The 13,191-nt window shown below is 62.9% G+C and overlaps 5 protein-coding genes across 5 annotated transcripts in view; 3 read left to right on the top strand and 2 right to left on the bottom strand.

Moving 5' to 3' along the window:
- H696_00553 (V-type ATPase, D subunit) overlaps window positions 1–317 on the top strand; it is a 1,843-nt gene extending 1,526 nt beyond the window's left edge. Inside the window, exon 7 of the mRNA XM_009494429.1 lies at window positions 22–317. Coding sequence (XP_009492704.1) covers window positions 22–217 — 196 coding nt within the window. The 3' untranslated portion in view covers window positions 218–317. The remainder of the gene's footprint in view (window positions 1–21) is intronic.
- A 1,733-nt stretch (window positions 318–2,050) lies between these two features.
- On the top strand, window positions 2,051–3,980 carry H696_00552 (hypothetical protein). Its single transcript, XM_009494428.1, has 5 exons — window positions 2,051–2,257; window positions 2,375–2,571; window positions 2,668–2,978; window positions 3,125–3,336; window positions 3,483–3,980. The coding sequence occupies exons 1-5, from the start codon at window positions 2,203–2,205 to the stop codon at window positions 3,644–3,646; spliced, it is 939 nt and encodes a 312-aa protein (XP_009492703.1). The 5' UTR covers window positions 2,051–2,202; the 3' UTR covers window positions 3,647–3,980.
- Window positions 3,981–4,722: 742 nt separating this feature from the next.
- Window positions 4,723–5,778, top strand: H696_00551 (hypothetical protein). The gene is made up of 3 exons (XM_009494427.1): window positions 4,723–4,985; window positions 5,085–5,385; window positions 5,504–5,778. Exons 1-3 carry the CDS (start codon window positions 4,866–4,868, stop codon window positions 5,653–5,655), a joined length of 573 nt encoding a protein of 190 aa, XP_009492702.1. The 5' UTR covers window positions 4,723–4,865; the 3' UTR covers window positions 5,656–5,778.
- A 272-nt stretch (window positions 5,779–6,050) lies between these two features.
- On the bottom strand, window positions 6,051–9,987 carry H696_00550 (hypothetical protein; the record flags this gene model as incomplete). Its single annotated transcript, XM_009494426.1, has 5 exons — window positions 6,051–7,420; window positions 7,664–8,503; window positions 8,668–8,843; window positions 8,978–9,453; window positions 9,537–9,987. 5 exons carry the CDS (start codon window positions 9,985–9,987, stop codon window positions 6,274–6,276), a joined length of 3,090 nt encoding a protein of 1,029 aa, XP_009492701.1. The 3' UTR covers window positions 6,051–6,273.
- Window positions 9,988–12,765: 2,778 nt separating this feature from the next.
- H696_00549 (hypothetical protein) overlaps window positions 12,766–13,191 on the bottom strand; it is a 1,671-nt gene continuing 1,245 nt past the window's right edge. Inside the window, exon 6 of the mRNA XM_009494425.1 lies at window positions 12,766–12,982. Within this exon, the coding sequence (XP_009492700.1) occupies window positions 12,813–12,982 (170 nt within the window). The 3' untranslated portion in view covers window positions 12,766–12,812. The remainder of the gene's footprint in view (window positions 12,983–13,191) is intronic.

Below are 13,191 nucleotides of genomic sequence, written 5' to 3'. Positions count from 1 at the left end.
CCCCCCTTCTCGCCGCACCAGTCTGAAGAAGATCCAGGATAAGAAGAAGGCCAACAAGGCCCGCGAGGAGGTCACTCGCACCGAGCGCCTGGCCGCAGCGGCCGCCCTTGCTGAGACTCGTAGGGGCGCATCCGATGCTGGTGGTGCCAAGGCGCCTGTCCGGTCGGCCCTCGCCATGGACGATGACAATGACGATGATGAGCTGCTCAACCTGTAACGGGGGGACCCCCATGTATTTCCGGTGGCCACCCTGCCTCTCGCCCTCATGCCCTCAGCGTCTGTCTCATGCCCACAATAGACGGACAGAAAAGCCCCTACCTCTCTCCCCGGTGTTGTGTGCGCGCGTGCCGGCACAAAGGCCTTGAGCACCCAGGCACGCATTCAAGCACATCAGGATATTTGCATACTCCCTGATCCCCCATGCACCCATGTGTGTGTGTGTGTGTGTGTGTGTGTGTGTGTGTGTGTGTGTGTGTGTGTGTGTGTGTGCATGTGTAGAACGATGGCCCTCTACCAGGGTCACATCCAATCGCACACGCTCCCTCTCGTGCCCGCCCGCCTAAAATAAACAGTAAACCACATATGCTGTCCATACTCCGGATGGGGATTTCTGGCGAGATGACCATCTGCGGTGATGTTCAGCCAAACACATCCCGTGTGCCTCTTTGTCCCTTTCTATTTCCAGGGCAAGAGTCGAGACAGGGAGGCACCCCCGGCGCTCACACCGCTTTGGCCCGGCGCTCTCTCTCTCTCTGTCTCTCTGTCTCTCTGTCTCTCTGTCTCTCTGTCTCTCTGTCTCTCTCTCTCTCTCTCTCTGTGTCTCTCTCTCTCTCTCTCTCCAAACGGTGAGGCGCCCAAAAAGGGAGATCGGTGCTCCATGGGAAATATCCAGCAGCGACAACGCAAAAATGAACACACAAATGTGCCCTCCTCGGCCAATTTGTTGGCGCCCTGCTTGTTCCGGCGCGGGAATGGCGAAAATGTGGGCGCGTCCTCCTCGCCCCCCCCCCCCCCCCCGGGGGGCTCCCTCCGATTCAACCGAGGGAAAAGAAGCTGCCTCCCCCTGGGGCGGGAGCGGGCGGATAGATGGCGGGGGCCTGCCTGTGGTTTCCCGGCCCAAGCCCTACCGGCGGATGTGCTCCCCCCTTCCATATCAGTCAATATGTGGAAATGTGCACATACCTTCAGGCGTGAGGACGCACCCTCTCCCGCCCGCCCAGCGAGAGCCGAAGAGGGGAGAGGGGGGCCCTTCCTCTTCGGATGGAAAGCCACAGAAGAGAGGCCAGGCGCGCTGATGGCTCATTTATCTCGGGGGCACAGACCGACCTGCTCGGGATCGCTGGTTCGCTCTGTGGCTCCCTGGCCCACTGGCAGTGATGCCACCCCCTGGGGTCTCGCTGGCCCTTCTTCTTACACCTCAAGTGTTAACCACCCAGACCGACATTCCCCGGCCATGTGTAAGCGTACACATGCATATTGCAGGGCTCATGTGCGGGCGCAAAATCCCCCCCCCCCCTCGCCGGCTCTTCCTCCAACACATGAGAGTCAATAGGAGGCCCACGCACGCAATCATTCCTGGCTGGAGTTGGGGGGAGCCGGGACCGCACCATAGCCGCCCAGTTCGGCGGGCGTGCCGCCCTCTCCGGGCCATCGGCATGTTCTCCCCCCTGTGTAAATCAAGCTGGCCTCTCTGAGATCCCCCCGTCTCTTGCCGCTGCACGGACCCGAGTGGATCGAACTTCTGCGCGCGCGAGCACGCGCGCGCGGGGCCACCCTTCGTTGGCTGTTACCATTGCCTGCTTGCGGTTCGCCGCCCGGACGACCACACAGCTTGGCGCACGGACACACGCCGGCGCGCACCCCCGGACGCACTCGCACACCGTCCATCGGTGAGAACAGACCACGCCTGGCCGGACATGCCTGCGCGCTTCGGATCCTGAGGGCCTGTAAACCCGCCTCCCCCCCCCCCCACTGCCCCCGGAGAGAGAGAGAGAGGGGATTTTTCACGCCGGGCTCCACATGCCGATACCTCGCGGAGCTCGGCACCCCACTTTCTCCTCCTCTCCCACCGTCGGCCCTTTCCCCTCCCCCTTTCTTGCTCCCTGCTCCTCTGCCCACACTCTCATCCACCTGGGCACTCTCCTGCACCTGCAGACACCGCACCTGCTCCCCGATTCTCCTCTTCGGCCTTTGTTCCACACCATGAAATTGCTGCCCACCGTCGTCCGGAGTTGCCTTGCCCTCGCCTTCGTGGCGGGTACGTTCCCCTCCCCCCCCCCCCTGCCCGACCTCGCTGCTCTGCTCGCACTTGATGCCCTTCCAAATGCTCACCTCTCCTGCCCCCCCTCCCCCCCCCCCTCGCTTCCCCAAACAGGCACCGCCCTCGGGAGCCTAACCCTGCAGGGTCTGCGTGACACCCTGCCTGTCGGCTTGCCGATTCCCGTCCTGGTATCCTCCTCCACGACCCCCTCCGAGGCGGTCCGTGTGGTGGCCACCTCCTCCGACCCGTCCAAGCTTCGCATTGAGCCCGCCCACTGGGATGTCGGCATGAGCGGAGCCTCATCGCGCCGGGTGCGCTGACCCCTGTGCCTCGTGTCTGTCGACCGGCCCCTCCACGCTTACCAAGGTGTCACTCACACACGCCCCTCCTCGCCTCGCCTTCCCCAGTTCATGGCCACCGCTCTCGGTGAATTCCCCAAGGACTCCGTGACCGTCACCTTCACCACGGAGTTCACCTCCCCCTCCCTGCCCGGGTATGACCTGAACCAATCGTCCCAGCACGGGTCGGTCCCCTCGTGTGGTGTCGTCACCCACGCGCCGGCTGCCTGCGAGGCCCCCGGTAGCGAATTCTTCATCCTCGGGTCCCTGAACAAGCATCCGAACATGCTGACTGCCATCAAACTCGGTGTCACCCTGACCAACATCAGTGGCTACGAGGTTTATGTCAACATCGGTGACCTGTGCCCGTCCACCACCCGGTACGTCGGCATCCAGGGAAGGGACGCGGGCTTTCCGGGTCGCCCTCCGTCGCTGCCACGATCGCTTCCTTCATCACCCGGTCGCTGCTTCTCCATCTTACATTGTCCATCTCTCTCTCTCTCTCTCTCCCCCCCCCCACTCCCAGCTACAATCTCGACCCGTCTCTCGAGACGGAGAAGGACATCATGGACTATCGCATCTCGGCCCAGGACACTGCGGTGTCCGGCTCTCGGGACATGCCCGTGCGCATCATGCTTCGTCGCCCGGAGGAGGGCTCCTCGGTGTCGGGCTCCGGCTCGGCCTCCGCCGCGTCCACCAACTGCGGCTTTAGCATTGCCGCCTTCAATGCTGACCACTGTGCGCAACGATCTCCCGCTTGTTTTTTCCTGTCTCTCCCTCTCTGCCTGTCCATTTGTCTCTCCTCGCTCTACCTTCCACCATACCCCGGCCCTTCTCCCCGCCTCGCTGACAATCCCCCCACTCTCGGGGCCACACCCAACCAGTCACCGCCCCTGATGCGCTCGTTTGCGATACTCCCCTGGCCTCGGCCGACCAGTGCCCATTCATCTGGAAGGAGTGGATGATCTTCGCCATTTGCGCCGGTGTCTTCTGTGCCCTCATCTTCATCCTCTCCATCTACCTCCTCGCCACCCGGCCGAAGGACTAAGCCAGCCTCCGTGCATTTCCTTCGGGACCCGAACTTCCTTGCTATCTCTCACGCCAGTCCCTTGGGACTCTTCGCGTCGTGCACAGAGAAGCGGCACACCCCCGATGGCGGCATGAAGGACTGGACCACCCTCTCTATCTCTCTATCTATCTATCTATCTCTCTCTCTCTCTCTCTGCCTCGCGCACGCGCGCATTCTCGCATGTGCACATGGATTTCCCTTTTGCGCTCAGTCGACGGCGGCCGGCCGCCAAGCGCCACTCCACTCCTCCACCCCTCGATCGCCACGCCATGTACTTTTATCACCACTCAAATAACACTAGAAATAGCATGCCCCCTCCCATTGGCCTGTATGCCCAGAGCTGGCCAGATTGACCCCCCCTGTGTGCGGCTCTGCCGCATGGCGCCGCTTGACGGAGGAAATGCAAGCGTGACGAGGAGGAAACACAGGGGAATAGGCGCGGCGGGGAGGGGGGCGAAGATCCACCACACCCTGCTCGCCTGGCTGCGGACAGCATGGAGGGCCATTGCACAAAAAGGATTGCCGCTACTTTGGCTGGGCTGGGAAGAGAGAGCGGTTCTGGGAGCGCCCGTGTCACATGATCTTGCGGTAGATGTCGCCCTCCCTGCCCCCCCGCCCCCAAGTCATCTGTGGATTGTCTCGGGCTTGTCCGGGTGTGTATTTTTGCGGGGTTCTTGGCAGTGTCCACCCCCCCCCCATCCGCCAGCCCCTTGGCCCGGCTCCCAGCGGCTCACGGTTCTTGACCTCGTCCCTCTTCTTTTTTTTCAGGAGCACCGCTCCTGCGTGCTTGTTATTTTTGGCCCTCCTTCCTGGCTGCCGGGGGCTTCTGGCTGCTTGAGGGAAGAGAGGTGTGCGAGAGCGAGAGAGGCGGAGTGGGGCGGGGGGTGCTGACCGGGGGGTCTGGGTACGCAGGGCGATCGACCCCCCCGCGGTGGCCCATCCGCACCGAAGGATCGCCATCCCAGACTGGCCATGCTTCGGCGTGTGTGGTGATGCCCATCTGCCTCCGGCCGAGCGAGTGAGTGGTAAGTTCTTCGGGAGCACCCCCATGGGTTCCGGCGCACACGCGCATGCAGTCACGTCTTCCCACCTTTCCTCCTCTCGCCACCAACACCGTCACTGGCCATCCCTTTTTCTCGGCCCTTTGTCCATCTCCCCCTGCGCCCTCTGTTGTCCCGCTCTCCTGGTCCCCTCCACAATGAGGCATCCTACGTCGATAGTTTCTCGGCTGCTGGTAGCCCTCTTGCTGCTCCTCTCGCCGCTGCTCATGGGTCTGGCCGTGGCCGAGCGGGCAACTGGCGTCCCGCACCAGCAGGCAGTGCGTTTCCTCTCAGCCCTCCGCCACCCTCTCTCCCTCCCTCCTTCGTGGGCGATTACCAAGAGTCTGACACTGCTGCTGGCCGTGGGTCCTTCATAGAATGCTATCCTGGGCACTGGGACCATGGCTCCCCTCGGCGGGCCAGCTACCGGGAAGAAGGCCGCCATCCGGGGGATCCAAAAGTACTGTCAGTGCGGCTGCCCGGATCTCTCCTCGCGTGTGGTGGAAATTGGCCACTGCTCCGAATGCACGGTGGCCGATCTGTGCGAGACTGTTTGCAAGCCACCGGGTGGGTCCTCCTCCAGCTCGGTCCCCTCGGCGCCATCCTCCGCCGGCGGCTTCGGTTCGGCCCCCCTCGAAGCCAATGACTCGTGCAACTCGACCACCGCCAAGTGCTTCAGTGCGTCCTGCCCTGTGCCCCTCCTTCCGGCTCTCCTCCCTCCTTGGCCGCCGCTTACCCACTCCCTTTCCCCCTGCACTTGTCTCGCCTCCCCCCTGCCCCCCGGTGGTGTGCGCAGCTCGCGACTCGCACTTCACCCGGGCCGTCATCTTCTTGTTCATTGTGTTGGCAGCCATCCTGATAGCGTATGCTCTCCTGCGGGAAGTCATCGATTTCGGGGTAGCCCTCTTCAAGAAAGCCACCAAACCCCAGCGGAACAGACGCGACTAGGTTCATGCATTGACAGAGTCCCGGCGGTCCCCTACACAACGCGGCAGGGTTTGCCTGCATAGCTGCTGTCGGAGCTGTTCCCCTTCTTTTGCATGGTCAATGTATGAGTGTTATTTTCTTCTATTGCACGGCTTTCCTGCTCTCCACACCCCTCCCCCCTGGTGGTATGGCGTGTGTGTGTGTGTGTGTGTGTGTGTGTGTGTGTGTGTGTGTGCATGTGTGGATGTGCGGCCATCAGTGAAAAGAATGAGAAGGGAGCCAACCCATGAATGTGCTGCGGCAGGCCCAACGGCACTGCCTCGGCCAAAGTTGCTGCACATGACAAGCAAGTAAGTGAATGGGGGAATCACGGCAAGACAAGCAAGTGAATGCGGGAAACACGGCAAGGCGGACAAGCAGGTACATATATATATATATATATATTCGGATGTTGGCCGCCGGCGCAGGGATGTGCACTCGGGGCGGCGGCGGCGGCGGCAAAGGGCCGACACACCGCACCAACGGAAGAAGAAGAAGAAGAAGAAGAAGGGGAGAAAGGAAGGGGGAAAAGGACACAAGGACAAGACACACATGGGCAGAGAGGAACACCCACAACAGGGGGCCACCTCAGCGCATGGCTTAATACATCTCGTAGGACTCGCCGCCGGACTTGGACTCATCGGCGTTACCGCCAATGCACCGGCGCTCGGCCAGGAAGGCGCCAATCACATAGATGGCAAAGGAGAAGCCGATGGCACCGGCGGTCCACCACACCCCATCGAGGGAGCCCACCATCGACACACAGAGGGTGTTGCGCGCGGCATTGAGATCCTGCCCGACCCAGTAGCACCCGGTCAGGTACCAGAGCGACCCCTCCACCGTGTTGACCAGCTGGGTGATGTCCTGCATGATGGCCGGCACCACATCATTGGCCAGGGTGTCGACCGTGTGCGTGGTCAGGGCATTCATGTGGGCGATGACATCCTGCTCAAACTGGGCCAGGCCCAGGATCTCGGCCTTGATGATCTCATACTGAGCCACCAGGACCCCGAGCTGGGTGGTGGCCGCCGCATGGTCCACATCCAGGATCTGGTCGGTTCGCGCATTGAGCAGGTCAATGCGGTTGCCCAGGGCCAGGAGCTCGTCCAGGGCCTCGGCCTGGGTGGACGTGCCGAGCACCACACACGTCAGCAGGTCCTCCTGCTGGAGCTTGCTCACCCGGGTGGCCAGGGCCTCGCCGGCGGACTGGTTGGCCTCCACAAGCTGGCCGAAGACCTGCAGCGCGTTCTGCGCATCGGCAATGATGTCGTCCGAGTCGGACAGGTACGTGGTGAAGTCCACCCCCCCGGTGAAGGACAGATCATCATAGAGCGTGGAGAAGTCGAAGCTGGCAATGGCCTGCTGGATGTCCGCCTCGCTGACATACTGGTCCAGGTACTGGTTCAGGTCGATGAGCTCGGTCATATTCATGATATCCAGCACATTGGCCTGCGGGTCGAGGCAGTCATCGATGGCCTGGATGGCGGTGCGGGCATAATCCCCAAACTCCGGGGAGATCTGATCAACCACCGGCGGGATATCCGAGTACACCACCACATCGCAGGCCTTGCCACCGAGAGCCGCGATGGCCAGGTGGACGGTTCCGAAGATCCAAAGGATCAGGCTGAAGAGGAACACCAGGAACATGCTGAAGTTCATCAGGAAGTGGTTCTTCAGCACCAGCCCCAGCACCGAGAGGATGACACACACGGCCGGCAGGCAGAAGAAGGCAATCATAACCTTGGACCTGTGTCGGGGCGTCAGCAGGGGGAGGGAACGAGGAGGGGTGGGGAGAAAAAAAGAAGAAGAAGAAGAAGAAGTGGCAAGGTCAGTGTGCTGGTCCAGCGAAAAATGCAGAGCGAAGAGAGAGGGAGAGAAAAGGAGAGGAGGGGATGGGGAGGTGCAAGTACACGGCAAGGTACATGACTCCCCTTGGGGGGAGCTGTTTCGGGGGGCGGGGGGGGGGGGGGGGAAACGATGGCACACGTACCGAATCGACAGCGCCTCGTCCACGGTGCCAGTGCGAATCTCCGAATAAATATCAACAATCCCATTGACGCTATCCACCAATGGGTCGACCATGTTCAGGCGGATGTCGGCAACCATATTCTCCATCTCGGTGACCATCTCGCCGAAGGTGACCCGGAGCTGGGCAATCTCATTGTTGATGGTCGTCCGGATGTCGCCCAGCAGCTGGTCCTTCTCCGCCTGGATGGAAGTGGCCACCTGGCCGAGGTTCAGGCTGTCGAAGGCGGTCTCAAGGTCATCGCGCACCGACTGCCCGGGATCGGACACCGTGGCCACATAGTACCGCGGGGCCTGGCAGGAGGTCGGCGTGTCGGACACATGCCAGGTGGTGCGCGTCTGGACGTAGACATCGTCCAGGTCCGCATTGAGCGTGCGCATGTCATCCGGCTCCGAACCCGGGGGCGTGACCGAGGTCCGGTCCAGCAGGGCCCGGTACTGGTTGGTCATGCTGACGACCGCCTGGTCGTACTGGATGGCGTCGTTGTAGAGATCCTGCGCCAGGGCATCGAGCGTGAAGAGCTCCTCCACCACCTCGTCAATCAGGGCCGACACACTCTGGGCCGAGGTGTTCGGGTCGTTGAGGCCAACATTTCCCACCAGGAGGTTCTCCATGACCAGGTCGATGCGCGCCAGCGAGGTGTCCAGGGTGTGGTTCACCAGGACAATGCTGTCATCGAAGGTTTGGAACACACGATCCGGGAAGGCAGTCACATGGTCCGTAATGCCGTAAACCAGGGTGTCGATATCGGATGGCACGCGGTCCATCATGGCATTGACGGCAATGCCGACACAGAGGAAGGCACTGGCATGGGGGGGATTCACGGGACGGGAACAACCGAGGTAAGTCGGGGCCGGGGCCTGTCGGAATTGTCCGGGTGTGGTACCACGAGAGGAAAGACCGCCGAAAGAAGGGCAAAAGGAAGAGGAGGAGGAGGAGGAGAAGAAGAAGAAGAAGTTGGCCCGTACACCAGGAGGATCGAGCCAATTGAGAAGATGATCAGAGCCACAACGCGCTGAGACTTGCTGTAGGCGTTGCCTTTGCCATTGCAGCAGCCGAAGCAGCAGCGGAACAGGAAGAAGAACACCGCGAGGAAGGAGATCAAGGCAAAGAGGACGCTCATGGCGAACATGGCAATGAGACCCTGTGTGGATGAAGCGAAGAAATGGGAGACAGAGGAGGGCATCATGACAAGAGGTCAGGAAGAGGGTGCACCCTGAAAGGATGGATTGTTGCGGGGACGGATGTCCAGCAAAGGGCCGAGAAAGGGTAACGAACCGAATACTGCTTGGCCAAGAGCTTGGCCAGGCCGCTAAAATCACCCGTTGTCGAACCGGACTGGACTTGGGCAAGATCCCTTGAGAGGGCAACCCCATTACTGGCCTGCTGAGTAGCGGCTGCGAAAAAGCCGGTGTCGTGAGATCCAAGCGTGGTGAAGCCGAGCATGCTGCCACTGGTGCTACCACCAGTGCTGCCGCCGGTGCTGCCGCCGGTGCTGCCGCCAGTGCTGCCGCCGGTGCTGCCGCTGGTGCTGTCGCTGGTGCTGCCGCCAGTGCTGCCGCCCCCGCCGAATGGGTTGTCCAGGGGAATATCGATATAGTTCTCGATCCCCTCAGGCCAGCCCTTGGCAGCAGATCGGCGAATTGACCGAGCCAAGGAAATATGTGCCTTCAGCCCCCCAGGGACGGTGCTGCTGTTGGCCAAAGCAAAAATTCGATCATTGTGCACGGAGTCCAAGATGAGAGGCTCGTTCACTATGGTTCACACCCGAAGACATTGTCAATAAAGAACAGGAAATGAGGAGCATGATCGAGAGACAACGGATTGAGATACGCACGGAGGACGTCGGAGCCTGGGGCAGAATTGGAGCCGGGGGCGGAGCCGGAAGCGGAACCAGGAGTCGAGCCAGAACCAGGGGCGGAGCCGGAAGCGGAACCAGGGGCGGAACCAGAGCCGGGGGCGGAGCTGGAGCCGGGGGCGGAGCTGGAGCCGGGGGCGGAGCCGGAACCGGGGGCGGAGCTGGAGCCGGGGGCGGAGCCGGAACCGGAAGTCGAGCCAGGAGTCGAGCCAGGAGTCGAGCCAGGAGTCGAGCCAGGGCCGGAGCCGGAGCTCGGCAAAGATGTGGACGCGGCGTCAAGGTGGTCAATGGCCGATGAGTCGGCCACGACACCCGAGAAGGAGAAGCAGGCCGCCAGCAGGAAAGCCGACAGGAGTAGAGACACGGTCCGGGAAGGCAGGGGGAGCGCCTTCCGGCGGCTGGGACCGACAGCGGCGTCCATCAAGGACATTGGGTAGGAGAGGGGGCTGAGTACGGACAGCCGAGAAGGGGGTCTTTGGGAACACTCCGGGACACAGACGGGAAGGAGGATGCCAAAATGGAGAGGGGGGACACAAATGGGTGGAAAGGGATCTGCCTTGGACTGTGACTGTTGGGGAGCTGGGGGGGAGCCAGATATATGCCTCGCCGGATTTATGCGACGCACGGCGGGCTGCCCCTCTCGTACCACGAGCCCCACAAGCCACACACACACGCACACACACACACACACACACACACACACACACACACACTCACACACACACACACACACACACACACTCACACACAGACCCAACATCCCACGAGAGGGGGAATTGGGAGGAACACGCCGCGGTGTTATTTTTGCCGTGCCCATGTCCCCTGACCACAGGCGGGACCAGGTCGCGCGGGAACGGGTTTGCCCCCTGCAAGTGCGGCGCGCCCATGTGGCGAGCTATTGTTTGCCCGTTGTAGGGCGGTTCTCCGGGGTGGGGGAGAATGGGGCACGCTGGGACGAGGCTCGTTTCCGCCGGCGGGAAGGTGCTTGCCCGTAATCAGCGGTGTCCCGAACAGAACACCAGCATCCGTGGCCCAGGGCCAACCCATTTGTCTTTCATTTGGGGAGCAAGTGCGTGAACGAGCCCCCACATACCCCCCCCCCCCCCGCGTCCCAGTGGCGAGAGTGACATTCATCCATAAGGGCGCGCACAAATACATCTTCAGACGCTCATTAGCCCAACGATTCGGGTGTTTTTCCCCCCCCCCCGCCGTGGGCGGGCGGGCGGGCCGATTCTTGATGGGTCGAGGCTCACAGGCTCTTCCGGGCTTACTCATGGGTGGAAATGTTCGCCGCGGGGTCAGGCCCAGCCAATTAACCCTTTCTCCCTGAACCCGACCAACAGCAGGGAAGCAAGGAAGCGCGGGGAAGCGCAGGATAGGAAGGTGAGCCCCTCCGCTTGGGTGCGTCTCTTGCGGCGCCAGGCCCCGCCGAACACCCGGGGGCACCCCCTGTGCACGCGGTCTTCACCCAGCCGTGGGAGCGCAAGAGCGCGCGGGAGGCTGGCAGGGTGGACAGGGGCAGAAAGTTTCTGCCGTGCAGAGATGGTCTGGGCTCCCCCCCCCCCCATGCCTCTCCAGGGTGCGTGGAACCATACGTGCTCGGTCCCTCCCCGCGGCAGGCAACCCCCACACCGATACCCGCGCCTGCGTCCTCGGCCGAAGGACGCCGCGGGCCCCGTCCCCCCTTCGACGCCCGACCGCCCCTGCGCTGCGAAGAAGCCCCCCTCCCCCGGCCGGCCAAGAGAATGTTGGTAGCTGGCCGTGGCCGGACCCCCTCCCCACCCCCACCTCCGCTCGAGAACACCCCGCACACGCGCAAGCGCGAGAGGGAGAGACCCCCCTGCACGCTCCTGGGCCCCACCGGGCTGCGCCCCTGCCGCCCCCCCCCCACCCCCCCCCTCGGCCCGAGCACGCGGAGCGCAGTCCCCCTGGGTAGGCACGGGTCTTTGGCACCCCATGGGGGTCAGCCCCTCCCGAGCAGCGGTGGCCAGATCGGGCAAAGGCTGGATCGGCGCCGAAGCCCACCCGTCGCCAGTGGGGCCCACCATACCAGGCAGCCCCTGGGCCGGCCCCCGGTGATATTTGTTCATATAGCACGGGAAGGGGCATATCGGCCGGGCCGCAAGAGGCATCTGTCCGTCGGCACCCAGCGCCCGTCTTCCCAGGGCCCTTCTTTGGCCGCGGCCGCCGTAGCCGCCGCTATACGCGACCTTCTAGGGGCTGTCCCAGCCCCAAAGGCCCAGGGCGAGAGAGAGAGAGAGAGAGAGAGAGAGAGAAAGAGAGAGAGAGAGACAGAGAGACGGAGAAACAGGGAGAGAGAGAGACAGAGACAGAGACAGGGCGAGAGAGAGAGAGAGAGAGAGAGAGCTGGAGGAGGGGGGGTGGTGCGAGGCAGGCAACAGCGAAGCGTGCCTCGCCGACCAGTCGAAAGTCGGGGCCCACGGAAGGAGGCCAGAACCCCCGGGGCGCCGAGGGTTATCCGTATTATTCCCGGGGCCAGCCTTGCCAACTCCCAGTCCCTGAGGAATTGCCCCGGGCGAATGAGGCAACCGGGACCCCCCCTTTGGATGGGAGATATATTACCGAAGGTGGCGCCGCGCCCGCGCTCGCACATTCGCCGGCGGATGTCGGGGTGCCTGTTGTCCGACATACTGAGAACCGGAGGTGCTTCTCCCTGGGGGGCACGCCTTCCGGCCTGGGCACCCGGGAGGACCAAGGGAGAGGCAAAATGACACCACACACACACGCGCGCGCGCGCGCACGCGGCAACCCCGACCGGCGATTCGTACCCAACACGCACATTGCTCGCAGGCCCAGCCGGCGGTGAGCCCCCGGCTCTCCTGTTCCCCGGCACGACCCCGCTTGCCGCCGGACAAAAGAACGACCCGCGAAGGGGTGCCTCTCCAAGAGGCCAGGCCTCTGGCTGCCCCACCGGCACGAGTGCTTCGAGAGAAGCCGCAGAAAGGGGCTGGCCCTTTGCCCGCGCATGTAGCCCGCCGCCAATCAATGCGGCTTTCATATTCGGGCTCGATATCCACCACGCCCGCATCCCCTCCCCGGAAAAGAGTCGATCGCAGGGCGGGGGGACACACGAAAAGGAGCCCACGCCCGACGCCCGGAACTGCGCTCGAAATCCGGGATCACCAAGGCGCGCCACACGCCCGCGAAAGAGAAAAAGCCCGCCCATACGTTGGCCCCTGCAAATAGCTTGTGTGCTGAAGTCGTAGTATTGGATGGTGTGTCACGTGTGTATGATCACACCAGCTGGGGCAAACGCTCCCCGGTGGCCGGCTGCGCCGCCTGGCCCTCCTTGGTGGCGTTGTCTAGCCCAATCGTGCCGGAAGCGGGCGCCGGGAGGCTCTCGGTCAGGTAGGAGGGCAGGCCGTCGGCGTCCTCGAAGAGGGTATCCCCAAGGCCGGCAAGCTCTGCAGAGAGATCGAACCCATGGGGGGGGGGGGGGGGGGGGAGGAAGAGCAAGTGCAGCAGAGAGATCGAACCCGGCGCGATGGGTGTGAGAAAAGATGAAGCAAGGCAGATGCAGAGAAGGAGATGGGTGCAGCCCCTGAGGATAGGAAGAAAGACACACACAGAGAGAGAGAGAGAGAGAGAGAGAGAGAGAGAGAGAGAGAGGGGG

This window comes from Fonticula alba, assembly GCF_000388065.1.
Source record: "Fonticula alba strain ATCC 38817 unplaced genomic scaffold supercont2.1, whole genome shotgun sequence".
Classification (NCBI taxonomy): domain Eukaryota; order Rotosphaerida; family Fonticulaceae; genus Fonticula; species Fonticula alba.
The sequence above is the reverse complement of the archived record's forward strand: the minus strand, read 5'-3'. Positions and strand labels throughout refer to the sequence as shown.

Bases quoted from the DNA above. Each gene is read 5' to 3' on its own strand.
- H696_00552 (XM_009494428.1), top strand. From the start codon at position 2,203: ATGAAATTGCTGCCCACCGTCGTCCGGAGTTGCCTTGCCCTCGCCTTC. The intron at 2,258-2,374 runs GTACGTTCCCCT...TTCCCCAAACAG, and splicing joins TGCCCTCGCCTTCGTGGCGG to GCACCGCCCTCGGGAGCCTA. The intron at 2,979-3,124 runs GTACGTCGGCAT...CCCCACTCCCAG, and splicing joins CTGTGCCCGTCCACCACCCG to CTACAATCTCGACCCGTCTC.
- H696_00551 (XM_009494427.1), top strand. From the start codon at position 4,866: ATGAGGCATCCTACGTCGATAGTTTCTCGGCTGCTGGTAGCCCTCTTG. The intron at 4,986-5,084 runs GTGCGTTTCCTC...GGTCCTTCATAG, and splicing joins GCGTCCCGCACCAGCAGGCA to AATGCTATCCTGGGCACTGG. The intron at 5,386-5,503 runs GTGCGTCCTGCC...TGGTGTGCGCAG, and splicing joins GACCACCGCCAAGTGCTTCA to CTCGCGACTCGCACTTCACC.